This window comes from Choloepus didactylus, chromosome 5, assembly GCF_015220235.1.
Source record: "Choloepus didactylus isolate mChoDid1 chromosome 5, mChoDid1.pri, whole genome shotgun sequence".
Lineage (NCBI taxonomy): Eukaryota > Metazoa > Chordata > Mammalia > Pilosa > Megalonychidae > Choloepus > Choloepus didactylus.
Window position 1 is genome coordinate 101,006,560 of NC_051311.1, and position 27,350 is coordinate 101,033,909.

At 34.8% G+C, this 27,350-nt stretch overlaps 1 protein-coding gene across 1 annotated transcript in view; it reads right to left on the reverse strand.

Moving 5' to 3' along the window:
- Positions 1–27,350, reverse strand: part of SEMA3D (semaphorin 3D) — a 205,527-nt gene that overhangs the window by 64,019 nt on the left and 114,158 nt on the right. The window contains exons 5-8 of the mRNA XM_037837475.1: positions 21,724–21,843; positions 16,539–16,632; positions 13,638–13,766; positions 4,281–4,423 (exon numbers count right to left, since the gene is read on the reverse strand). Of these exons, the coding sequence (XP_037693403.1) occupies positions 4,281–4,423; positions 13,638–13,766; positions 16,539–16,632; positions 21,724–21,843 (486 nt within the window). The remainder of the gene's footprint in view (positions 1–4,280; positions 4,424–13,637; positions 13,767–16,538; positions 16,633–21,723; positions 21,844–27,350) is intronic.

The window sequence follows — 27,350 nt, forward strand, 5'->3', positions numbered from 1 at the left end:
CAGAAATGAGATCTCTCCCCAAAAGATAAATATTCCTGAAGATGAGGACAAAATAATACCAGTAATTTCAACCTTTAAAACTAATCCCAGTAACCTTTGCTAACTAACTTCTCCCTAACCCTCTGTGCATACACACTACCACCATCACTACCAACAACTTCTTCCACTTCTATGTACCAGTTGGTTGATCTGACTCCAAAGGGGTGGATCTGTAGGCATGTATGCGTGTGTGTATGTGTGTGTGATTCTTGGCACTTAACTCCCTATATAGTATAACCATCTATGCATATTACTTACATGTCAATCTCATAATAGATTGTTACCTGACTGAAAACAGAAATCTGTCTTAATCACCTTGTATTCTAGTACCTTTCTCAGCATCTGGCACATCTAAACTCATATTATATCATTTGAGTCTTATATTTGCTTGGTAAAATAGACATGGTAGAAATGGCTCCACGCTTATTTTTTAGATTAAGAAACTGAGCTAGTAGAGTAGGATTTAAGCCTACTTAAATTTCAGGTCGAATGTTCATATTATTCAGGTAAAGGTGATATCCTTACTGCCAAACCTAATACCTGGTTTTATATCAGAATCTTACCTGACTTCTTTTTGGTGTCTGACATTACCAACAACTGTTTTCTTCTTAAAACAGTCTTTTTCCTTGACTTCTGACAACCCTTTCCTCCATATTTCCACCTAGGTATCAAATCATTTCTTCTCAATCTCCTTGGCGACACATTCCCCTGCGCTTTCTTAAATGTCATTGTCCCTTGAGGTTCTGTCCTTGCCATTTAATCTTATACTACAAATCTTCCTGGGCAATTTCAAACATTTCTGTGACTTCAAGAACAACCAATACACTGGTGATTTCCAAATTCACAAGTCCAGACACTACTGAGCTCTAAGTTCATATTTTCAACTTGTATTTTCTCAGCATATCCCAGAGGCACATCACATTCAACATGTCCAAATAAAAGCTATGTCCACAAACATTTTTACGTTTGTGTTTCCTACCTCAAATATCTTAATGTCTCATTTGCATGTTTCCCTGATCCCTGCCTCATCTTCTATAATCCACAGTTACTAAGAAATATAGGAGTCCTGGTCTACAGGACTCTGGGATAAAAGCAGGGAAGAATTAAAGTGCACTGAGGTTTTATAGGCCAGGAACTTGTTGTTGCCTTCCATATGCATCTTGGACTTAATATCTGCAATTGTAGTCAGTCCTACTTACAAACAGGGTAAGTAAAATTTCTACTGAGTGTTGAAATTTTATGTAAGCTTTAAAGAGAAAACCATCACTATCATGCTGTTTCCCTTCACTCTATCTCCCATGCAAGGTGATCTCCTTTTAACTCCTTAAATGCTTTTGTTTACCTCTGAGACAATAACCATGCTTTCCTTCTGCCTGTAATATTCTTCCCCACCCCTACCATCTTTGCCCTGTAATTTCCTAATCATTTTCCAAATCTGATTCAAAAGTCACTTTCTCAGAGAGACCTTCCCTATCCAAGCTAAAGCCAGCCTATTTTTCCTAACGGCTCCTTGTGATTTTCTATCACAGCACTTATCACACTTCTTAATTATACATTAATATATGTATTTACTTGTTTAGTGCCGGTTTCACCTACTGGCTTGTAAGCTCAGTTTGTACACATAACATGCCTTTTTGAAAAGAAAAAAATAAACTTCTATAAGACTTCTGCTCAGCACAGTGTCATGTACAGAGTAGGTTACCAAAAAATGTGTTAAATATATGAATGCTTTAATAGTCTGGATCTATATGATACCCACTAGCCACATGAGGCTATTTACAATTAAATTAATTAAAATTAAATAAATTTTGGAATTCAGTCCCTGAATTCAGCAATATTTCAACTGCTCATAGCCACAGGGCGACTGTATTGGTCTGTGAGAAAGAACATTTCCACCATGGCAGAAAGTTTGAGCTCAATTTTGCTTCATAGCATAGACATACTTTGTTCTTATTTTTCCAAAGTTCAAAAGCAATGTTATGACCATCCTCTGAGAAGAAATAGAAATAATAATAATTTAAAAATAATATCAGAAGAACATTTTGAATGTGAAAATAATATGTAGCAGAAACAAGAATGATGCTGTGTGGTTGATTTTTAAATTAAACTTATTGTTTTGCAGGATATATCACACTTTAATTTTTTAAATTTCAAGCCATTTTAATGTTGTCAGTAAAATCTCTACTTGGAAGTGCTCACACGTTTTAACCCTGAATTATTTAGGTAAAAAATTAAAAACATGAGTAGGGTATGCTTCAACTAAGAAGTTGCAAAGAAAGCATTTAAAGCCAAGTATTGTAAACATCTGAACAATGGATGTTATGTATAGTGAGAAATTCTGAAGGTAGTGCTTGCTTAAGACAGTGACTGAGTAAAGAGATAAACTAACAAAAGAACTTCTATTATATATATATATATATTTTTTTTTTTTTACTTAAGTAAATTCATCCATCATGTTTCCTTATTTGATCTCACAATTTGCTAGCTTTTTATCTAAGGACAATAGTATGACAAAACCTTTCTGTGTGGCCTTAGAGTTTTTTTGTGGTGGGAAGATCCATTTACTATAAGTCTCTCTGCCTTCTCAGTTCTGTACACGTTTGTTCCTAATTTAAAGACAGCATGCCTTGTGAGATGCTGAAATTTTGAGTCTCGATTCACCTTTACTAGAGAAATATATAAATGAGGTGACTAAAATTTTCTTTAATGTATTTCTCCACCTCTAAGATGAACTTTTTCAATGTATTTACACTAGGGTAAAAATATTACTGTTATACATCAATTGCTATCAAAGGATTAGGTCTATCAAGAAATATGTATTGAACTGTCTTAGAAAGCAAACACAAACTTGTTATATGTGTTCATCCAAAAGTGCCTCTTGAGTTACATTTAATTGATTGTAAATCTCTTATGACATATTTAACATAGCTCTTTTATGCAAAGGATGTCAATCCACAGCACAGCTTTTCAGGGTCAGGATTCTGTTGTTAAAAGGCATGCTTCAATACACTAACACACCGCGACTACTTCAAGCAATGGCCATTCATCTCCAGGCAAGTGGCTTCAAGAGAAATTACTGTGAATTCTTAGACTCTGAAGGGGTGAGGATGCTTTTCAGAGAATCTGTCCCCTGGGGGTGAAGGGATCAGTGGGAGACAGCATTATTAGCTGGAATACTAGGTAAAGAATGATCTGGGCTCACAAGTTGGCCTCATTCAAAAGCCATGTTTTCATTAGCACTTTTAAGTGCAATCGTGGTTTGTATTTCTGTCCCTGGAAGTGTTCAGAAGCCTGAGGGCACAGAAACAGACAAAAAGATAGGCTCAGATGGAAGAAAATGAAAAGTCTGTACTAGACCAAAGAAAGCTCCTGCTGAGAGTATTTATTAACTTAACAACTCTTCCTCTTAATAACTGAATTTATCCTGAAGGTGTCTGACCATTTAAAAAAGTTATTTCAGCAAAGATAACTTCTAGTAAGAAAATAACATACTGAAGTTAAAAGCATGATTTCAGTAGTAGTATTACTCTATAAAGCTTGTGTTCACTTAAATGAGAGCTTTGATGGTACAAAATGGAAAAGTATCTCATAGAGTCTCTGTGTTTCCTATACTATACGTTAAATGTCAGTATTGGAAAACTAATTGCAGTGTTCTTCAAAATTAAGGTTTTGCATTTTTGTTTGTTCCTCAAAATGCCGTTTTCTCTCAGAATCTAATCTAGAGTAATCATCTAGAAAATATTTATTATAGCAATAATATAACTATATATTTTACTTATTTTATCCATGCCAAGATATATATTTTTACATGTATGGTGTGTGCTTTGATAAAAACACTGAAAATGATTCTTTTAGTCTTTTAATTACATTAGTGATTATGTTATATTACTCTTAACATTGTATAAAAACATTTTAGTTTCCACAGCTCAGGACAATGCAATGGCCTTACTGGGAATAGCAATAATGGGCAGAAAAATAGTTCAATAAAAGAAGAAAGCTGCCAGAATGGTGTAACTCACATCGGGATGCAGTTCAGGCACTGGAGAAATGTATTACAATATTATTTTAATTGCAATTGTTTTTTTCTTTTTACTTTTGGATTTCAAAATTACACATGTAGGATAGTATGAACTTATCTTACCATTTTGTGAGTAATGAACACTAACTTTTCTTTCAACAATACATAGTTAATTGTGTCATATGTACTCATATGAACCTTCAGTAAAATAAACATATCTTGCCTTACAAACTCTTCCAACTCGAGAAAGAATGGTCTTATCAGAAGTACTGCCTTCTTGAGATGATTCACGAAAGAAGAAATATATTTTGTCATCATCTGGATTATAGGTGTCTGGTATAGGGAAAGTTCCAATAAATTTTGCTCCTGTTTAAAAGAAAAGAAGCTATAAATTAAAACACTGCAATAATTTAACCACTGTAGTGCTAGGTGTCTTTTGCATGTATAAAAATTAGCAGCAGAATAAAAAGAAAATGAACCATGAGTGCAATGTGGGATATGAGCTATCTATACAAATAAACACAACATAGTGGTGAAACATGTATTAGCATTAAGAGGCCCTGATCAAGTTCTCTAGGAACTGGAGAGAGCAGGTAACTTTCCATATGACTGGCTGACACACAATTGTTACAACTCAACTAAATTACCTGCAAAGTCCCTTCAAACCTGGAAATTCTGATTTTATATTCTTCTGCTGAATGACTGGCAGAGTCACGGCTTTTTAACCACTATGTATTTTATGATGACCTTAGCAAAAATTACAAACGTCTCTCAAATTTTGATATACTGTAATTTTTTTCTCACATTTTGTGTAATACCCAAAGGAAAACATATGTAAACAATTAACAGTACTTGGATAGACTCCAGTGCAGGCTGGCTCTGGATTTGTATCTTGGCTTGGCTCTGCCACTTACCAGATAAGTGAACTTAGGCAAAATTTTTACCTTCCCTGTGCCTCAGTTTTCTAATTTGTAATATGAGGTTGCCAATATCATCTACCTAATAGGATAACTGTTACTATGACTAAGTGGGTTAATACAGGTAAAGCACTTAGTGTCTAGCAGTGCATGACACATAAAGAGCATTCAATAAATGTTACTTATTAGTATTGTGGTGATCGAGATTAGCAAAAAGAGAATGATTAAAAATTGAATGCACCTATACAATTGTAAGAATAATATGTGATGATTAAAAAATGAAGTAATTCTACATGGACTGGTATGGAAAGATGTTTGTGATACATGTTAAGTTAAAAAGTAGGCGTGATACAAAAAATTTCTTCACGCTGCATGAACGAGAAATTGATTTGGGTTACTAACTCCTCATTTAAAAAGTATTGGGCATTTTCAGTCCAGGTGTTTTATAATTTTGAATAAAACACATAACATATCTGTACTTGGCTGATGTTAGTTTTCATAAGTGATTCTTTTGATTAAAGCACAGAAGACAGAGACAGTGGTTTTTGAGGAATGAAAGACATTAATTAAGTGGAAAATGCAAGGCACCTGGAGGGAAGCGCATAACACTGAGTTTTTAGGAAGTAAAAAGCAAGAGAAAAGAAGTCAAATATTCCCACCACTCCTTCCCCCAGCCCCAAATAAAACAGACGGGAAGTGAAAAAGATTAACATTGCTTTTTCTAGAGTTTTGCCAAGGGCTCTGGTTGCTGTGTACCCCAGAAGCATTGAAAATCATTCCCCAGCAAACATTTAGTAGTCAATCACCCAGCAAAGAAGTCTTCACAACAGTCTCCTGCAACAGGCAAAAGTTGATGCAGGATTCCAAGCTTTAGGTCGGTTAGTCTCTATCATCCCTGCCTCTCTGGGTCAGCCTTGTGTCTCCCACCCAATCTCATCTCTGCTCAAAAGACAAACCTTAAGAGAAGACAGGCAGTGGGGCAGTGGGGTAGGGAGTGGGGGGACAAGTACAAGAACTTTATTCCCCTTATTCTGTATTGCTACCCTGTTCTTTTCCTGGAACTCTAAACTCCAGTGGACTCTAATGCTCTTGAAAATCTCGCTATACTAATAGATAGGATCTTAGAAGATCAAATGATATACAAATTTTAGGAAATCATAAGGTTTTTTTTTTCATTTTCATTTCTGATTAACCTTAAATTGGCAAGGTCCATTAACAACCCTGCTCTAGTTTTTTTTGTTTTTGTTCCCTGTCCCTCTTTCAAATTGTTGATACATCATAAACACATGGATCTGGATTCCTCAGCAAAGTAAAAATCCTTCCCTAGCACAAGTGAATTAACACTTTTAATTTTTGATTTAAATATAATATGTTTTCTTAAAAAAACCTCTTTGTAGAAACACATTTTCCTACAAATGTGGCATTAGGATTTCATCAAATTCATGAAAACAAACAAATATTTACTTAGTTAATACTCTATTCAAGGCACTTAGAGAAAGAAAAGCTGTTAAGAACAAAGAATACAAAAATGAACAAGGACTGACTGTTCAAACTGTTATAATCTGGATAAAAGAAATATTGATACATGGTCAAAATTTGACTAAGGAGAAGGTTCATCCTTGTCATTGTTTCCCAATGACTCGAATGGAGATTGTAACAAAGATTAGAGAAAACCAATTCTACATAGAACAGGGGTTAATAAAAATCTGTAGAACTTTTTAAATCTAGAGATGCCTAAACCCAATGCTGCCAAACAGGTATACTGGCATGTGTATTTTAAAAATATATAAATACAAAACTAAACAAAACCCTGTAGGTGATTCTTAGTCTCTTAGTTTAAGAACCTCTGAAGTAAACTATTTCCTATACGGGAAAAAGGATAGAGAGAGGACTCATTAACTCAAGGTCAATAACACAGAAGCATGAATGGACATAGGAGTGGGGACTGAATAATAAATGCAAAATTTTAATCAGAAAGAGAAAAAAAATTGAAACTATGCAGAAATTATAGTTATTATGTATTGCCTTCCCTTAACTTGACAAATATATAACCATAAAATGGATAGTTGAATTAATAAAATCTATCAGAGTTCTGTAATTTGATGGAAATAGAAGTTACACATGCAGCCTAACTGCCCTTGTAATATTAATGTCCTATCAGAACTATATAATGATTGAGTTGAATTTATAATTTTTAAAAGTAACATAATAGTATGAAAGTTATACAACATCTCTATCCAGCAAGAAAATGAGAACTCATTGATGTGAAGCAGTAAAGCATTACAGCTTAAAGGAATTCCAGTGTGAGGGAGAGAGTTGCTTGGAAAGGACAAAAACCTTCCCTCAGACAGAAAAGCAATTATATGAGCTGATATTTTGGTTTTCAGTTGTTTACAGAGTTCAACAAAAGAACCACAATTCTAAAACATAGTGGAATGTACAAAGTCTAAAAGGAATACCAATAAATATGGCAATCTGTCGCCATATTGTAGAGGTATACAAGATATCCCACTTTAAATATACAAAATATTATCCAGGTGTTGTCATTGGTATTTGAAATGGTCACAAGGTAGAATACAACACTGGTCTACCTTTCAATAATTTCATCATCACATCAATGGGGGAGGGTAGGGGAAAATGTAGATGCTTTTCCAAATGCTATTTCTTTTTAACAGTAAACTAATAAATAACATAGTCTTGTGTTTATTCAGTCACTGTTTATTTTATCGAATTCTTTTAAATGTTCTTTCTTTTTCCAGTGCTGTAAGAACACTGTTTTGGAGAGGAATAGTGGAGGTATTTAAGCCTAATGTTTATTAATGAAAAAATATAATTATGATGAAAGAGTATTAAATAGTACCCTATTCTGTGATTTACATAATAAGCATATTTATGAGTTAAAAAATAGACACAAGTTTCAGGAATAGAGTATCTTTCTTGCAGAATGCAGTTCTGTCTTAGAACATCGATTTTAGCACTTAATAACAGAAACTCTTTCCTGAATTGTTACCAAGTTTGGGTAAAAACAGGTTTGATTTCATCATTACTGTTCAGTATATGACATGCATGGTTTTGAAACAAACAATTTACAATCATACCGATAGACACCTGCGCTTTATTATAGCACATTTTCCCCCACAGGCATTTGAAACACATGTCCTAATAGGGATGAAGTTTGAAACTGCCCCTTTTCATTAATGAGCCTCTAGCATGACAACAAGAGGCTCTGCCAAATGAAAATGACAAACTCATTTTTGTTTTAATTCAGCTTTCATTTCTCCCCATCTACCTCTTTTCACCCAGATGAGTAAATCTACATGATAATTTCATAGATAGTGAGTTCCTAACTTCCATTTCTTTCCTCTTGTAATATCTTTTGCCTAGTAATTTTTTATTTTACCCTTTGTGTGGAAAGAAAAGTTATAGAAAACAGAAAGAAACTTCAAATGAAAACTGCCTCCATATGTTAAAAATGAAAATTTAAAACAAAAGTTCTCATCTACTCCAGGAAAGAAAACAAAAACATATGCATCTGAGGCATCACTGTTTGTTTTCATTTTCCAAATGGTCATATTTCTTAGTTTTATCCTAATAGTCTTAAAAAACTTCAACTATGCTTGAGTAACCACCCTAACTTGCATCTACATTCCTGTGTCCTGATACATTCTAAAATTAAGCTTGATAAAGAATGGTGTAGACACATCAAAGTCTTCATCTAGAATGGCCCATAGTATTTCATCCTGGCAAATTTCCATCCTTCTCTGGAGGTATTTAATAGGTGTATTAGTTTCTCACAGAAAGAATCAGGATATCGGGATTGATGCTTCTTTAGTTCCTTGAAACAGGATTAGACCAAATCCCAGAGAATTTCTGACAAGGATTCTTATACTGGTAAGTACAGAGGTTAGCTGATTTCCCGCTGGTTAACTTTAGGTAGTACAGAACCCAGTATGGCATATATACAAGCATTAGGGATTTTAAACTGCTTAAGTGGTTCAGTAAGAAAAAGGAACTTATAAAAAGTTCATTTAGCATATTTTTAAAGTTACTTCTTTAAAATTTGCATATAAACAGCTAAATACTCAATTGCAAATTTAATTTAATTTTCATTATTTCACATAATCCAAAAATAAAATCAGCATTTAGATTTACAAGTTTAATTCATTCCAGATATTTAAAAATAGGAATATAAATTGAAAATAAAAGTAAAGAAAGCAAAATTTAGCAGGAAAAAAACCTCAAATAGTCTAAACAGAAACATTATACACTGATGTAAAAATATATAGAAGACGCAAATAAAACATTGACATTGATCCCATTGTTTGAAATATTAAAGGCTGGTCATGTATAACCTGGCAACAATCTTAACAAACACAGTAGTGGGTTGCACATCTATTTGCTAAATGAATGGTAAATAAAATTTGCATGTGCACTACCATTACATGACTGGGAACTATACATAATTAATAAACAAGGACAGTGCTGTTTGAAAAGAACTTTCTGTGATGAAGGAAATGTTCTAAAGAGTCACATGTGGCTAGTAGCTGGCATAGTGGACAGTGCAGCTTTAGACCACGTAGCCTGTATCAGTAACTGTGCTGTAGGGACAGTGTTAAGACAGAAACAGAGCCTTTATTCTCATAACTGCCACCAAAATAACAGTTAAACTTCCAGACTCAGGAGATCTGACATGACTGTCTTCTCAGAAGCTTCGTATTGTGGTGGAAGCATGGGACCGGGCAGCCAGGAGACCTGGAAAAGTCACTCCATCATCCTGGGTTTCCACTTGTAAGATGTGAGGTTGAATAAGGTAATGTCCCAAATCACATTTGTTCCTAATAATCACAAGAGTTTCTCTAATAATCACTGCATGTTTCTCTTCTCACACACTGCCTCCAGCTCTATCTTTGGACTCTAAACTGGCTATATTTGGCTAGATCTAGAAAATGGCCACTATCCAGAAAGGCGGACAGAAATACGTCCCGTGCAAGCCAATCTTTTGTCTTCTCATGTCAGTTTCCTCCTCACTGTAAGAATCTCACCATAGTTTCTATAATTTCTTAGCTTGCTTTGCCCTTGTCTACACATAAACCAAGAGGCTCCTGAATGATTGGATCTCCTGAAATACTGTGTTCTTCTAACTCTGGCTTGCCTTTCCCTCAGCAAACATCTGTCAGGCTACTTGCACTAACTTTGGCTCCATCTAGATTGCCTAAATCAGTCCACTTTTTGCCTAACACCACTTTTTCTACCTTCCTTTATCTCTGCTACCAGACTTACATCTTTAGTTTCCTGTTGTACAACATGGCACATTGGATCCTGTTTATAATGAGGCTGCAAGAACAAAGGATGTGCAGTCAAAAGAACAGAGCTTGCATTGGTGGGCTGTACCATACAATGGAAAGAATAAAGTGTCTTGTGCTAGATAGGCATATGTGACTTTTAATATCACCTCCAATTCTCACTAGCTGGGTAGAACTATGGACTATTATCTGACCTCTAATCTATCCCAGTTGTAAAATGGAAATATTAGTTCTGTCATAATTGCATAGTAAATGAAACACTTAGTGAGTGGAATAGATGCTTTGTAAAATAAATTTGAAGAAGAAATTACTAGAGATAGGAACATGAGTTAACAAGCAATAAAATAGTTATAATAAATCAGAGATGAGGTGAGGAATAGCTATACAAGAGTAGTGGCCATGGAAAGAACAAGGTCAGTAGATATCCTGAAGGAAGTAAAGCCTCTTAGGTAGAGATTAGATAAACAGGATGTAGGAGAGGAAGGAATCAAAGATAACTCCAAGGTAATTGGGTGGATTAAGTTAAGAAGTTATGATAGATAAAATCAGGAAACTGTTATGGAAGGGCAGATTAGGGAAGAAAACAAGATCTTTTTATTTTCTAAGTTAGACTCATATGATTTTACATTTTTAGATCTGCACATCTTAATATGTATTTGAAGAAATGCAATCAAAAGATTATTAAGAAACTGTACAATTCTCAAGCAAGTTAGTGGTAGAATCAACATTAAGATTTGGATACCTTTATTTTTGTATTAAGCAACCAGATTTTTTTAAAAATCCGAGATGAAAATGCAGTACATCTAAATAAATACTTTTGAAGGCACTTAGTTTCAGGAGAAATTGGGAGATACAGTTTTAGGAAACATTGGAACACAGGACACTGTAGAAGCTATTACAATTTATGAGCCTACAAAATTAGGAAGTACAGTAGGAAAGAAAAGGTGATCAATAGTCAAAAATGCTAGAGATGCCAGAGAGCATTCAGGGTTTTAGCCCAACTTCCTACCTCTCTCACCTTTAGAAATAATGATTATGATGATGATGATACTAACATAAATTCAGCTTTTAAAATTGTCTGCTAACAGATTTACCTACATGATCTAATTTAGTCCTCACAACACTGTGTGAACAGATACTGTTATGTCAAACTCTAAGTCGAAGAATTTGGATGCACATAAAGGTTAATTTGAGCAATGTTACAAATAAGTGGTACCACCAAGATTTAACCAAAGTAATTAAGCTCTGCAGGAACAGAGCTATAATTCTTTTTTCCCAACTGGGGCACTGTTGAGAGCCAACAGATGACAGAAGTAAACTGGAAATATCCTGGGCAAACCAGGACATATGGTAACCGTGGCTACTAACCACTACGCAATTCTGACTTTAATGGCCTAGAACCATAAACGCTAGCTCTCCTAATTCTTAATCATTTACTTGCGTTTAATTGATTGAGAACTCCTCCATCTGTGTATCCTTTTCTCCTACCAATTGTCTTCCTTTCTACTGTTTTCTTTTTCTTTAATTGCAAAGTTTTCCCAGCATCCAAAATCTTCCCTTGAACTCCACCTCATGTCCTCACTTTCTTCTTCAACTTAAAACATAATATCTTTCCTTTCAAATATTCTTGGCTGTGTATTCTCATGTCCCATTCATTGCCACTGCCTTTGTTCCATCCAGTTCCCATTTTCCTGCTGTGGCCTCTTCTCTCTTTGTCCTCATCCTACTTTAGTCTTCCCTTCGCATTATTGCCAGTTAAAAAACAAAGATCTGATTCCCTGCTAAACAAAACAAAACAAAACAAAATAAAATACCCTCCCTCAAAACCAAACCAAACGAAACAAAGATGACTCCCCACTGATTTCGAGATAATATGTATGGTTTCCAGTCTCATCTCCACTCTTTCCTTATGCTCCAGGCTGAGCAGGGCATTTGTCATCTCTGAGGCCAGGATCCACCCCTTTGTATCTTTGCAGATTCATGGGGTAGAATAGCACAACTACACAACAGGGCCTCAAAAGTTGCTCATAAAGAGAATGTTAAACCAATTCACATGCTTCCTACTTTGTAATTCTCTAACATTCTCTTCTTTGTCCTCCTAAAGACAAAATAGAATAATCTCTTAAAATAATGGTAATTTGTTGATATTTGCCCTCCCCAAGACTGGGACATACAATCTTATAATTTATTTTGAAGTTTTAAGTTATTTTAAAGTTTAAGAATATCTTTGTACCTAAGCAGATATCTCAGCTTTTCTATAGGAGAACTCTATGGAGGCACTGTCAAACCAAGTCATTCCACAAAGACCTCAGAAATGCATAAGAAGATAATCTTGTATTGCAAGTGTGTTAAGAAATTTATGAATGATCACATACTTGGGGATATTCTTCTAATTTTTTTTTCCCTATTGAAAAGGTACATTTTGATCATTGGAGATCATGTTGCTGTTTAAGTATGTGGACCTAGCAATTTTGAGTAAAGAAATGTCCTTGCTTAAATGACACCGAGAAATAGACAGACCTTAGGAAATCTCTACTCTTCCCTCCTCCACTATATTCCAATATTTATGGCATGATTGAGAAATGCTGTCTGCCTGCTTAAATAGCAGTGTTACCATGCAGTAGCATAAAGTCATATGTAAATTAGAAAACATGAGAAATCATGAGATAATCCAACCTTTTTTAAGGCAGTGGAGAAAAAAAAAAAGGAAGCCTTTTATTATTCCTTAAGTTAATTTTAAAAACTTCATTGGGCAGTTTTTCTTTGAAAACTCAACATATTCTATGATCCATAAGTAAGTGATCAGACAAATTAATGGCAACTTAACATCAATAATGCTTAAAATTTTGGAGGGGCATGTCTTAACTCATAAATTATCTTTCAACAATAGAGGATAGCTTTATAATCTAATCACTTTCAAATGAGTTCACAGACAGTATTGCTTAGTGATTAGGAACATAGACTATAGAGTAAGATTACTGGCTTGAATTCCAACTCTACTACTGAGAAGTAGTAGGACCTTGATCAAATTATGTAACTTCTCTGTACCTCAGTTTACTCTTGTGCAAAAAGCATATAATAGTATCTACCTACTGGGTTATTGTGAATATTAAAAATACCAGTTAGAGCTTATAGCCATTGGAGGACCCACCCATACTCAATAAATGCCAGCTATTATTATTAGTATATACACAAAAAAAGTCCTAAAGCTCTATGCAATTTAGTAGGGGATTACTTCAAATGTATTTCACAAAGCTGAGCTAAATCAATTCTCCCAAAGCACACTGGAGTGAATAATAATGAGTTTCTTATCTATATAAAAACAAAGGCAAAACAACCAAAAGTGAGAAAATCACTAACCATTGAGCCAGTAGTGCTCAGAAATGTCAGTTCTGATGTAATGGTGGTCATGAGTAGGCCCAAGGGATCGCGTGAACGCAGTATCTTTGCCAAGGAAATCAGAAGCTGTTCCAGAGTAGAGGAACTCATCTGGGAGGGAGAGGAAAAAAAAGGACTTCTAAGAATACAACAGTAGATACCTATTCACAATACATGAATTTCACAGTATGAAATCAAAGATGTTTATTGCTTAACATCAGAATATATTATTTCACAAATTTCACTTTTAGATTTGAAAAATTTTGCTTAGCTTGAGGAAAAAAACAATTCAATTAACTTTGCTAAGCTGGCCATTAAACACTTGAACATGAAAAAGGCCAAAGTCTTCTGAATGAATAATTATCTATACATTAACTTCTCATTTGAATAAGCACTACTTCTTTCCTTTCCCCACAAATAATTCAAAGATGTATCATAATTGGGAGTTCTTTTTTGTAGAAAACACACACAAATTAAAAAGTAAATGTCATAATGAGGAATGAATTGTGTAATTAGTATTTACTTAACCGACACAACCTCAATGACCACAACTTTTCTTTGCCTAACCTCTGCTGAAAGGGAGCTTTCAGCACTGAAGTCAGTCTTTTGTAATTATAGCATGTTGCATTCCTTGTAGCTAATCATGTCTCTAATAGTTTTGATAAACAGGAATTCTTGAAAAGGAAAAGATGGGCCATTACCGCATACCAAACTTCTTTGTCCTGTTATTTATGTCAAGTAGATGCTTATGTTTAAATCATTTCAAGAGAGAGGGACTGAGAAGACAGAGGAAGGAAGAGGAGGAGGGGAAAAGCAAGAGGGAAGAGGCAGGATGAGGACCGAAGAGAAAAGAAGGAAAGGAGAGGAGGAGGAAAGGGAGAAGTAGGAGAAGAGAAAGGAAGTTCAGAAAGAAGTAGGGGAGGAGGAGAGGGGGATTTGGAGAGGTAGAAAAGGATGAAGGGAGATGAGGGAAGGCAAAGAGGAGAAGGAAGAGTAAGTGGGAGAAGGAGGGAGCAGAAGAGAATGGGAAGGAAGGGGAGGAGGAAAAGGATGAGAGAGCAAGAGGAGGGGGGAGAGGGAGGGAAAACGATGGGGAGGAGAGAGAAAGAGGAGGACCGGTGCGTGTTCCTAATGTAGTCAGCACACTGTGGGGACTGGTGACAGAGAGAGGCTCTCCCTAGAGCACAGTGCTTTGCCCCTTCGAGAGCTAAACCTCTGGCTATTTCAAGACACCTTCATAGTCAACTGCTGTGCCTGCACTTCATATAACAGCAACAAAAGACCAACTTTCACAGAGCATTTAGATTTTTTAAATGCCTAACTATAAGAATAATCAAAACACAGCTATATCATTGAACTTCAATTTTCCTGAGAAATTTGTTTTTAAAATCTTGTGTATAAAAAGTGATTAAAATACTTTCTGAAGTATTTGATTATTACATCCATCTAAAAATATTTTTCACTTTACTATTTGGAACAGCACAACCTTAATAATGACAACAGTCAACTTCTAAAGGAAAACACAGAAGGCAGAGGAGAGAAATCCTGCTATGTAAACTAGATATTGCTATAATACTGCTTCCATCCTCCTAAATCATTCACTAAAACTCATCAGGTAAATGGCAATATTTCAAAGGGCCAATTTTTTAAAAAATAGAAGAACAAAATCACAATAATCACAAAAGTATTTTGAAAAGTTTTGGTAAGAAAAAAGGAAGCAAAACATTACTTTGAAACAAATAAAATTGGCAATATTTGAATACTTTTTTCAAAAAAAAAAAAAAAAAGATGGCATTATTTAACCTAATAATTTGGTCTGTCTACCCAGGCTTTAAACACTCCTTTGTATTTAAGATTACTTAGGGGTTCCTAAGAGAGATTGCCCATGTCTGCAGCTGATTTTTTTTTTTTTTTTTTTTTTTTTTTTTTTTTTATTAAGGATGGGTCATCCCCTCTCGGCAGATCAAAATTACAACAAAACATCCATCTTATTGTCTTTGAATAATGGCTGAACAACAGTCACATAATGTTCGAAACACACATGCTTTCACTTCAAAGCAAGATCATAGTGCTCACTAACTGAAAATTAAAATGTCATGGTGTTTCACCCTTATCATCTATTCAAACATTTGATCAACAAGTTATCTAAAAAGAGACTATAGTCAAGAACCAAACCGAGACAAAAGGAGTCCTTAAAATGGCTGAAATTCAGAGGTCATGCTGACATTCCTCAGAACAGATTTCAGGCCACACAGCTCTGCCTTCTTTGAAGGGGATAGTCATTTCATCAGAGATTTTACTATGTTAAGGTCTTAAAAAGACTGGATGTGCTAGCAGGTAAGTTTCACATTTTCTTTAACATACTCGGGCTAGAGTGATAGTGGGCAAAAAAAGTGTTAGAATAGATAAGCATTCTGTCATCTATATTCTATAGTTTCATTCATTTGTATTAATTTGCCAACACATTCTCTGTTATTAATTCTTCTACTCAAGTCTTCAACATATTTTGTACCAATTTTGTTCAAGAAATTACTAAATTTAGCTTCCATACTGAACTAAATATTAGGGACATGTACTGATCAGTTTAAGAAAACCTGAGGTATCTAAGTGTAAAGCTATGGAAAGAATAAGAGTGTGAAAATTTGCATTACAAAAGAATTCAACCAAAAGTTCATTTCAAAAGGATCTGCACACAGTAAGGATGGCCAGGGCCTCAGTTGATTGATAAGGTACTAGAGAAATTCAGCCCTAAAATACTGGAAGCAAATAGCTGGTAGAAGATTAATCCAAAATGATCTTTACCCAAGCAGAAATTATGGTTCAATCTACTCACACCTTTGAGAAAATCACCTACAAGTAAGAACAGCCTGTGGTTGATCTTACCTGTCATTACTGAAGCAAAAGGCTGCTGAGGATCAAAAGGACATTTCAGCCTTCCAGATTCCAAATTATGTGTGTCTAGCTTGAACATAACTTCCTGTTATGAGAAATATTAACACAAGTGAGACTTTTAAAAAATTACCAATCAGCAGAAACATAGGAGATAAGAACTAAAATTTGAACTCATTAATTCAATAAAAAGCGATTGAACACATAGCATGTACATCTGCTGTGCTCCTTAACTCTTTAGCAAATATTATTTCTGGCAAGACTCAATTCCCATGTTTTGGTATCCTTTTACCCAAAGTGGAAATGACATTATTAAGTGGATGCTCCAATTGGAAGTTGTAATGTACTCACCAATTCATTTGGTCTGAACCGGCATCATTATCAAAATTATCAGCAAGTACACACATTTCTTAAGCCTAATAACTAATTATTGAGGCTAATACAACTAATTTCCTCATTTTAAAATAATTTTATTATAATAATCATAAGATTCATGATGATTATTGTCTATTTGCCTACGCATATGCAACTAGAATGAGTTACATAAGCCTGTGATATTTTGGCACTGTAGTGGCATACAAGTGTTGTAAGGCAGACAGTTCATTTTCAGAGCTGTTGATGCTTGTGGGCAAAAAATCCTGTTAGAGTATTTTCACTATTGTGAAAACACTGTAAACTTAAAAGCCACATAGTTATTTTGGCTGAAACATCTATTTTTACAATAGTGGCCACAGACAGAATGACATTGGCAGATTTTTAATATTCAGGAAAAAAAAATAAAATCTTGAGTTGAACTTTCCAAGAAAAATATGAATGTATAATGAATATGGCCTTTGAACTTGAATGTTTCATAACAACAACAATATTACCATCCAGCAAAAAGTGGATGACTTACTTTACATGTGTGCTAGTTAGAGAAATCCAGCATTTCAGTTATTCTTTCTTGGTGGCGTATCTACAAAGTTATATCCTAGCACACACATAACAAGGACTATTCAGTGCTACTTATCTAGAAAGCAAGCAATGAAGCAAAAAGGGAAAAAGTTGGATTATGCAGTATACTAGGTTGTCATTTCAAATGTTTTTCTTTTCTTTTGAATAACCAAGAGTAACTACTGCCTCTTTAAAAAACAGTAATAGCAATTTTAAATAGTCTAAAAGTTGCTACCCCATAGTGTTCAGTAAATACACTTTAATACTAACAATAATAGTACTTTTGTGGATTTGAATTGTGCCCCACCCCCACAAAGATATGTTGAAGTCCTAAACCCCTGGGTACCTATGAAAGTGACCTTATTTGGATATAAAGTCTCTGTGAATGTCATTGGATAAATTACGATGAAGTCATACTGGATTAGGTTGGGTCCTACATACAATGTGACTAGTGTCCTTATAAGAGGCACAGAGAAACAGACATACTTTCACACAGGGTATAGAAGGACATGCAATCAGAGACTAGAGTTATACAGCTAACAGCCACGAGAATGCAAAGGATTGTCAGCCACCACCCCACAGCTAGAAGAGGCAGAGGAAGGATTGTTTCCTAGACGCTTCAGAGTGAGCATGACCCTGAAAAACACAATTTCGGGCTTCCAGCCTCCAGAACTGTGAGAGAATACATTTCTGTTGTTTTAGGCAAGCCAGTTTGTGGGCACTTGTTATGCCAGCCTTAGGAAACTAATACAGTATCTAACATTTAATATGTACTACTCAGTGCCAGTACCTTTATGTACATTGTCTCACTGAAACATAACAAGCCTAATGACGTACCTACTGTAATTACAGCTCTACAAGAGGAATATTCAATATAGAAGGCATTAAGTATCTTGCCAATGTCAACATAGCTAGTAAAAGGGTGAGGCAGGAGCTAAACCCCAGGTTCATTTGCAAAGTTCATGCTCTTAACTAATTTAGCCTTCAGAATTTCAAATTCACAAGCTTAAAAATGTGTTGAAATCAACTTATAGAATCTTGACCATGCAACATAATCATGTTTCAAGTATGTTTAGTTAGCAAAAGTCAGCTAATGAAAAGTTGTGATAGTGCAGTCTAGGTATGAAAAAAAATCTCATGAGAACACATTTAGAGCATGCTTCCCAAGTATATGGGACTAGAGCGATGTGAGACTAAACCACCTGTAGATAATGGCTCTTAAATATGTTTAAAGTATCATTAAAGGTACATTGTTCCCCATAAGTCACACAGACTGTTTACTCTAAGCCTATAATGGAATATTGTAAAGGAAAGTAAACTGAATCCTGGTGCCCAGAAGAATACAGTAAAAAGCTGGTGGGAAAACACACACACACACACACACACACACACACACACACACGGAAATATCTGGAAGAATGCCAAAGTGAATGCAAGGTAATAAACTCTTACAATTACATATACTCCTATTTTCACAGGCAACAGTTCATTAAAATCTCAAGATAAGCCCATAAAAGTAGGATTTGTGGAGGCAGAAGATAAGGTCAAGGACACCAACAGGAAAATGATGTAAGAAATAATGGATGATTAAATGCATTTCTTGAGATTAAACTGACTGAATTACATGACACTCTTAACTTTCAAACAATTTCAATTTTATAAGATTACCCCCCTGAAAGTCCCTTATGCCTAATTAATTATGCAATAAAGCACCGTCTCAGTTGCACATATGAAATATCATTGGAGAACTGAAGAGATGAGAATGATAGTAAGGGAAAACAATATTCAATCACCACAACTAGTCAAATTATTATTAATATCATACCCATTTAAAGATAAGATTTTCAACAGCAGAAGGGAGAGTCTAAAGGAATGAACTTACTTTCAGTCAATTATTAAGGGGCTATCAGTCACTCCAATATTACAATTATCTATCTTTATCGATCTAATTTCAGAATATATATATATATTTACATGCATGACATTTTACCTTTCTTTAGCCCTATTGCCCAATAATAACTGATATTAAGGAACTGATCTGAAGCAAGCACTATGCCAAAGCCCATATGTTTTTTCTCATTTTATCCTCAAAATAAAATGGGGAAGTAGCTACTATTATTATAATCACCATCACTTCACCGAATAAACAGAAACTCAGTAAGTTTATAAAATGTTCCAAAGGCATGGAGTTGATAAATGATTGGAGCCAAAATTCAAACCCTGTCCATGTTCAAACTACAATTAGAAGTTGTTGATACCAGCCCTGACTTCTCTCCTGAATTCTGCATTCAATTGCCCACCAGGAATGACCCTACTGAACATCTGTCAAATCCAGAAAGTAAAACTAAACTCACTCTTTTCTCCTCAAGCTTGTTACCAGTCTCATCTCAATAAATAACACCTCTCTCCAACTGGATGCCGAAACCAGAAATCTGTGATTCATCCTTAGCTTTTTCCTTTTTCTTCCCATTGCCCCAGCCCTATTGAATTGTAGTTCCCCAAATGTGCCTTTCTCCACCTCTCTCATCAGTTTTGTATATGCTGTCCGCTCTTCCCAGCCTTTTTAGGAGCAATCTTGCCAACTTGAAAATGAAAGGGCCTCCTAAACTCACTCTGGAAATCTAACAATTTCTTATTAAAGTTCATAAAAGAAGTTAACAATCTTCAAGTAAGTCTGTCATACAATTACCTGTATTCCTTGCCAAACTGAGCACTCTCAGAGCTCAATTCCCCCTGTTCACTCCTAATTCACTTGTTCACAGAACTTGTAAATCTGACTGCCCCAGGACTTCTTGACAGTCCCAAGCTAATTAATTAGCTCCATCTAAATTCCCTTTCAGCACTTGTGACTTTTAGGGGCCATAGAACATTATTTGCTACCCTCAGCAGGTTGTGAGTTTGGCCTTTAGCCTCAGGCCTCAAAATATACCCAAGCTCTGGGGCTATCTCATATAATTACACCCTATGCCATGAGCTACTGTTATATATTACCCGTCATCAAAGCTAGGCAGGAGAACATTACACCAGCAACAAGGAACGATGGATGCAAGTTGCCAAGTCTCCTAGTGGTTCAGAGAATTAACTATCAGGGTTGCTTTATTTTCAGACAGTTGAGTCTGGGCTAGTTAGACATGTTGGTTAGAAGGGAAAATTTATCCAGCCACAGTTGTAGGTTTGATCTCTTCATGAATCTGTTAAAACAATGTAAAGAAAGCTGTTCCCTAAGCCCAGACTTTACTCTCAAACACACAGCCAGTGATCCTGCAAATATGTGTGGTTATTCACAAGAAGTATATACAAAAACATGAGGATGACAGTGCAACCCATGAACCCAGACAAAGGAACAATTTAGAGCACATTTTCTAAAACCCAGTGAGCATGCTTGTTCCAAAGTCAGACTGTACTCATTCAGCTCCTTGCCAGACCCCTTATTAATTTGGTGATATTAGGCATGTTATTTAATTCTGTTGAGACCCAATTTTTGTTAACCTGTAAACTGGGGATTATAATGGTACTAATTTAATTAGTGGAGTTGTGAAATTCAAAAGAAACAATTCATGTAAAGTGCATAGCACAGCCCTTGACACAAAGAAAGCACTCTAAATTATTGGTTATTAATTAAATTACAGAAATCTTCATGTTTCCCATATATTTAGATACTTATTGATCTCTGGAATACATTACTCCTAATTAATACAACCTTTATTTCCACTAGGTCAATTTGGTTCAGCAGAAACAGTGACTACAGGGTGCTATTTACTGTCTATACCAATTTAAGAAAATCATTAAAATTCTCTGTTGCTTAGTGTCTGCAATTATAAACAAAAGGCCCAACCTTTTTGGAAGAGGAAAACGAAATGTTTATAAGATGCAATTCCTTTGCAAGATCTTATGGGAAATGGATTTTTACCAAAAGCAACATATATAGACATCTAGTTACAAAGGAAATTCAAGGGAAAATGGAGATAAATAATGGAGCCAATAGAAAGCAAGCACTTTCAACCTTTTAGGTTATCAATTTTGATCATCTCACTAAAAACAAATTTTGACAGAAATACTACCAGACAAAGGGTATAATCAAACTGACAATCCATAAAACAGTTAGGAATATGAGTTCTTAGTTTATATACTACACATTTCAAACCTCATATTCAAATCTGTCTGTTTTATGTCATAAAATCCTTATGGCATTAAAGTACAAAGTATTACAATACAGTAAGTTTTACTTGCTGTCCTATTATTTTACCTCCTTGTAGACTCCAAGATCAATATATCCACATATCGGATGAAATGCTCCAGTTCCACACACATAAATATGAGTTTTGTTATAGGGTTGAAGTACTCGGATGAAATTTGCACATTCTGTCTATTGGGCATAAAAAATAAAAGCATTACTATACATTTTAGGTTCTTGAAAGATTATCATTCATGCCACCTGTTTTCCAAGTAGATAAATCATTAAAAAATAAGAGCAAAGCTGCAAGAAAGTTTGAGAAATGTTTAAACAACTGACTTAGCAAAGGACAGAAAGCAAATACAGAAATCATAGCTTAAAGGAGTGACTTTAGTGGTATGGAATGGGGCATAGAAGACGGAAATAGAATGAATGAGATAGCCATACTTTCTTTCAAGACGGACTTAGAGAATAAAATCCATCCTGTTCTGATGTCCCCACACTGTCTATTCCACTGCAGTTCCTACTGTTTGCAACATCATCTGTCCCAGATAGACAGAACAACACACTGAATACAGCCCTGTATTCCTAGATCTTCATTACACTTTTATTGACTAGAATGTCTTCCTTTATTTCCACTTATTTTCAAATGTTACGGAGCCTTTAAAACTCGACTTAATTTCTGCTTCTTCCAAGAGTATAATCTGTTACTCCCATGAATATTTTTTCACATCAAGTCAAATTTTTAAGAGTATTTTTTTACATTTCTGCTAGTTTTTCATATGCTCATGCCTAATGATATTTCTTTATATCCTCATTATCTTTGTATCTTAATTATTTCTGTCCCCCATTCAATTAGTGATTTCCATGTTTCAGAGTATTTGTTCTAGTTATTATATATTATTTTCAATTTACCTTCTGTAAATGATTCCATATCTTTACATAATTATTGAAAACATTTTTTTTTTTTTTTTAACCATGGCTTCCTGATTCCTGGACCAATAGGTCCCTGAGAAAACACTGAGCTGTAGCACACTTTTATTCTAGATAGACTCCACCCCGGGAAGAGGCAAATGTTTACTGAGGAAATTGGAAACCAATGAAATCACTGGGAGTTATAAAAAAATCAGGTTTCTTCCTGCCTGAGGGGCCATGGGTTCTCATCAGTCCAGCGCTGACCTAATGGCAGGGTTATTAGGAGGATCATATAAAATAAAACATAAAAATAAAAATAAAGCAGACAGTGACCTAACCAGTAGGGTGGAACTTAAATAAAAATTTTTAAAATGCAGACAATGACTTAACTAGTAGGATTGCTAGGCAAATTAAATGAAACAATATACCATTTAATAATTGTCAGCTCCTCATCCTGATTTTGACCTATAAAATTTTCATTACCCAGCGTCTGCTTTGATTTTAGGGTGAATAAGCTACATCTGCAAATTTGTGGTAGTGTTCTTAGTTCCTAGCTCTTTCTTCAACCAACTAGCCTGGCAATATTATGTCCCAAGAATGTGTAGATCCCAGTTAATAAAATCTGCACATTCTATCAGGGGAAAAATGTTACTTTGAGCTCATTGAGTCTTTTGTCCTCTGCTTCCTTATAAACAAAGTAGTTGCTTAAGATTGTATTAAAGGCCAGTGTTCGCTGGTAAATGATCCCTCATTTAGCCACCCAGGGTGAAGGATGTTTTTCACTAGGTAGGAAAACCCAGCACTCTCTAACATATGGTTGCTTTAGTTGTATGCTGCAAAAGGATGTCCTGTCCAAGGGGTGTGTGATTCACATTCCGATATTTTATTATCCTGATATTTCTCATATGTTTACTGTATGTTTCCATATGTTTATTATAGGTTGACTCTTAAGAAAGGGAAAGGTTTATATTCATGGAGACAATTTTCTGGCAGATAGTCTTGTTTGACAAATCCATCATATTATGTTAGTTTTCTACTTTTCCTTCAAGTTGTCTTGATGCAGGGTACGTCTTGGTCTCATTTGTTAAAGGCACTACAGGAAACTAGCTTCATGTTCTTTAAATTGTTTTAGGCAATTCAGATGTAAACCCAACTCAGACAGTAAAAATGTCACACTAATGGTTTTGGAACAAATAATGGAGACACAGCAATATAGAAAGCCAAAATATGAGTTATAAAAATGTATGTATCACCAGGTAAATTCTAATGGTGACTCTATTTCTAGAGTGAACAGTTTTCATATTCTCCCAGCCTTTATTTTGTCATTCAAGCTCAGTGAAGGGACTTTCAGTTTTTGGTCTTTACTGCATGAAGATATTCTTGTAAGAGTGGATCTACACAAGAACAGTACAGGCAGATTAGAAGGGTGGAGGTAGAGGATGGAGCAGAGTAAAGGATGTGGATAGAGTGAGGTGGAATTGGACTACTACTGCCAGGGATTTTGTCATTTTTTTCAAAAGTTCAAATTTACCAAAAAGCCTTTGAATTTAGAGGACAATTTCTACAAGATTCTGATAGAAACATTTGCATAAAGAAATAAAAACAAACAAAAAAATAAAATACTGTTTTAAAAGGCAAATAAGGCCCACAGTGAAATTTTATATACATAGGAGATATAATTTTAGTGATTATAAAAGGGAAGCTCTGAATCACACCTACAACATTCCCCATCCTTTAAATTTACAAGAATACTTTGTTAAAAGTACCCTTCCAGCTATGCCTTAGAAAGGTAACCTGTTATACCAGTTTCTAAGAACTTATTTATGAAATTCTTCCTTTCCCTCAGATTGTTCTGATGTGGAATAGAACATATTTGGGTGAGTCCTGAACTATCTGGCAACTGCTTACAAGATAAGTAAATTCTGCATAGTGAAATTTTCTCCAGTGGAGTCAGTACTGTTAGTTCTCTCAGCAGTCTACAGATCACGTAAAGACATTAATAAGCCTGCTGGAGAGAAACCTGTAAACAGAGATCCTAAAAGATATGGCCTCTTACTTTAAATTTTGCCTGGGGCCAACATTTCAGCCAAACAAACCAGGCTTCAAAAAATATTATAGTCACTTCCCTTTCAACTCATAACTTCATTTTTTAAGCCTCGAAGATTCTGCATTGTTTTTCTCTTATCACACGAAGTTTCAACATTTTGCTTAAATAGCATGAGCAATAATTAACTTGATTTAATTCACTTAGCGACTTGCATTGCTATTACTGGCAGTGTAATTCTGTGAGGCATGAAGAACAAGAACTCTGAGAAGTAGCTTTTTTTTTTTTTCAATTTTCCCTGAAAGCTGGCTAATTTGTTAGCTATTGCCAACAATAGCAAGGGTTGTTGCTTGTGACCTAACAAGCCAGCAAGTAATATATTCAACTTTGGAAAGTATTGAATTTCCTTCTGCCTCCTTCCTTTATTCCTCCTACTATATCCTTTCTCCCTGTGGAAGAGAGAGAGAAAAGGGAAGGGCAGAGAGAGAGAAGGAGAGAACTAAAATCGAACACCAACTTTTAATTCTTTCAATTAATATTAGATATTTCTATATTTTATCTCTAAATGTATAAATAAATAAGTGAAACATATAAAAGTAGATTAATACTTGGGAAATAAATATTTGTCTATTAATTAACATTTAGCGTTTCAGCTTCTCTCTAGACAGCGGGAAAATTTCCAAAACAGAAAGTACTTGTTACTCTCTAGTTTTACAAACAGTCTAATTATATCTGAAACAGCTTTAAGTATAATTCTGATAACTGAAATTTTAATTTAGTTTAAATATGATCAAACATTCATGATTCAGGAATCTGATCTGTTTTTATTATTAGTATATTTCACAGAATATTGTGATCATCAAACATTTTTTGAGCATTCACAATATGCCTGTCAGTGTTCTAAGTGTTAAGATTTATGTCTAGCTGTCTTCAGATAGACTCCAGTGTGAAGGATATCTGTTTAAGTCTTAGATTGTTAAGAATAGCTTAATAAGTTGTAAACACATCAAGAAAGATATTATATAAGGATCCAAATGTCACATTTCTCTCTAAAAAACTGGAAAATCTAACAGTGGAGATTACTACAGAGCAACAATCAGTTGTAGTAGAAGAGCAAAGGAAAACATTTTAAGGAAAAAGATTGAGAGATTTGCCTATTTAAATATTTAGGATTCTATACATCAAATAGGATAAACTGAGAGAATATTTTCTACATGAATGAAATGCAAAGTAATAACATATACTATACAGTATATATATTTGTGCATATATGTCTGATAAATCTGTAAAAATCAGTAAAGAAAAGGCAAACATTATGATAAAAATTGATCTAATTGCAGGAATTACCATTCAAAAAAAGAAATGCTAATTTTAAAAATATGTTAACTATTTAGTATTTAGACAGGAATGAATGTCAGGGTAAAAATGAAAATCTTTGTTTTCTTTCTGTTGGCAAAGCTTAAATATATTTATTTATCATTTTATATTAGAATTACATGTATAACTATATGTTGTCTCCATTATTGGCAGGGATATGGGGAAATATATCCTCTTGTGAGAATGCATTGCTGGTGAGAGTGTAGAGGGATGAACTTCCTGGAAGGCAATTTGGCACTATGTATATAAAATATTTTATATCCTTTGACAAGTAACTCTATTCAATCATCTAAGATGTTCACAGTATTTATAAATAAGGCTATTCATGTGCAGCATCATTTACGATAGTGAAAACTGGAAACGTACCAAATTTCCAACAATAGGGGATTGATGAAATAATGTATAAAGAAATGCAGTCTAGCTATTAAAAGTAGTGTTATAAGAAAGAATTTAATGACATGGGAAAATGCTCATGGCAGTGTGCTAAGTGAAAAAAATTGTTGTCAGTGACTATGTATACAATGATTTCATTCTGAAAAATAGTAAATAGATAAGATAGAAGAATAAACATCAAAATGTCACCACTTATCTCTGGGTAGTGTTCGTGGGGGTTGGGGCTATTAATAGATGATTTGTTTTTCTTTCTTGCTTTCATATAATTTGCAAACTCTTTACAATGAACACTTTCTTTACTTTTAAATTTTCTTAAAATAAAAAAAGAAACTAGAATCATAGAATTTTAGAGCTGGAATTTCCTTTAATTCTCTGTAACGTCTCTATTGACATTTGAGGGAACTGACACCAAGGTGAGGTTTTGCACCTCTTGTTATGCTGTTAAACAGAGCCCAGGCTGCCTGCATCCTGTGCTTTCTTTTGCCTGACTGAGCTGTTTAACCCAATGTTTATAGTCAGGACCAACACATTTCTTTAATGACTGGACGAACCCTTTTCTAAACAGAAGCAAATACTACCAAATATCTCCAGTCTCCTCTTCCTTTCCTTTTCTTTCCTTCTCTTATGTGCACTGGAAGCTTAGTGTGGACCAGGAACTGTTCAAGAAAGAGGAATAGTTCCCTTTTGTTTACTCATCTCCACTCTCTCCTCACCCCAATTAGCTAACTTTCATTATGGCAAATAATTCACTACTTTTCAATTATACAGTACCTTTGGGAACGGTCTTTCCAAACACTTGTTAATCCTAAACACACTCTTGAGAAGTAGGCAAAAATTACTGGGGAGAAGGGAAGGGAAGGGGCACTGCCAAAGGTAGTAAAAGCTGTCAATAAAATCACAGACTTGTCTCAGTTTTTGGTTGGATGAAATCTATGCAATGCTGTTCAAAAATAAGGATCTATATTCTGGT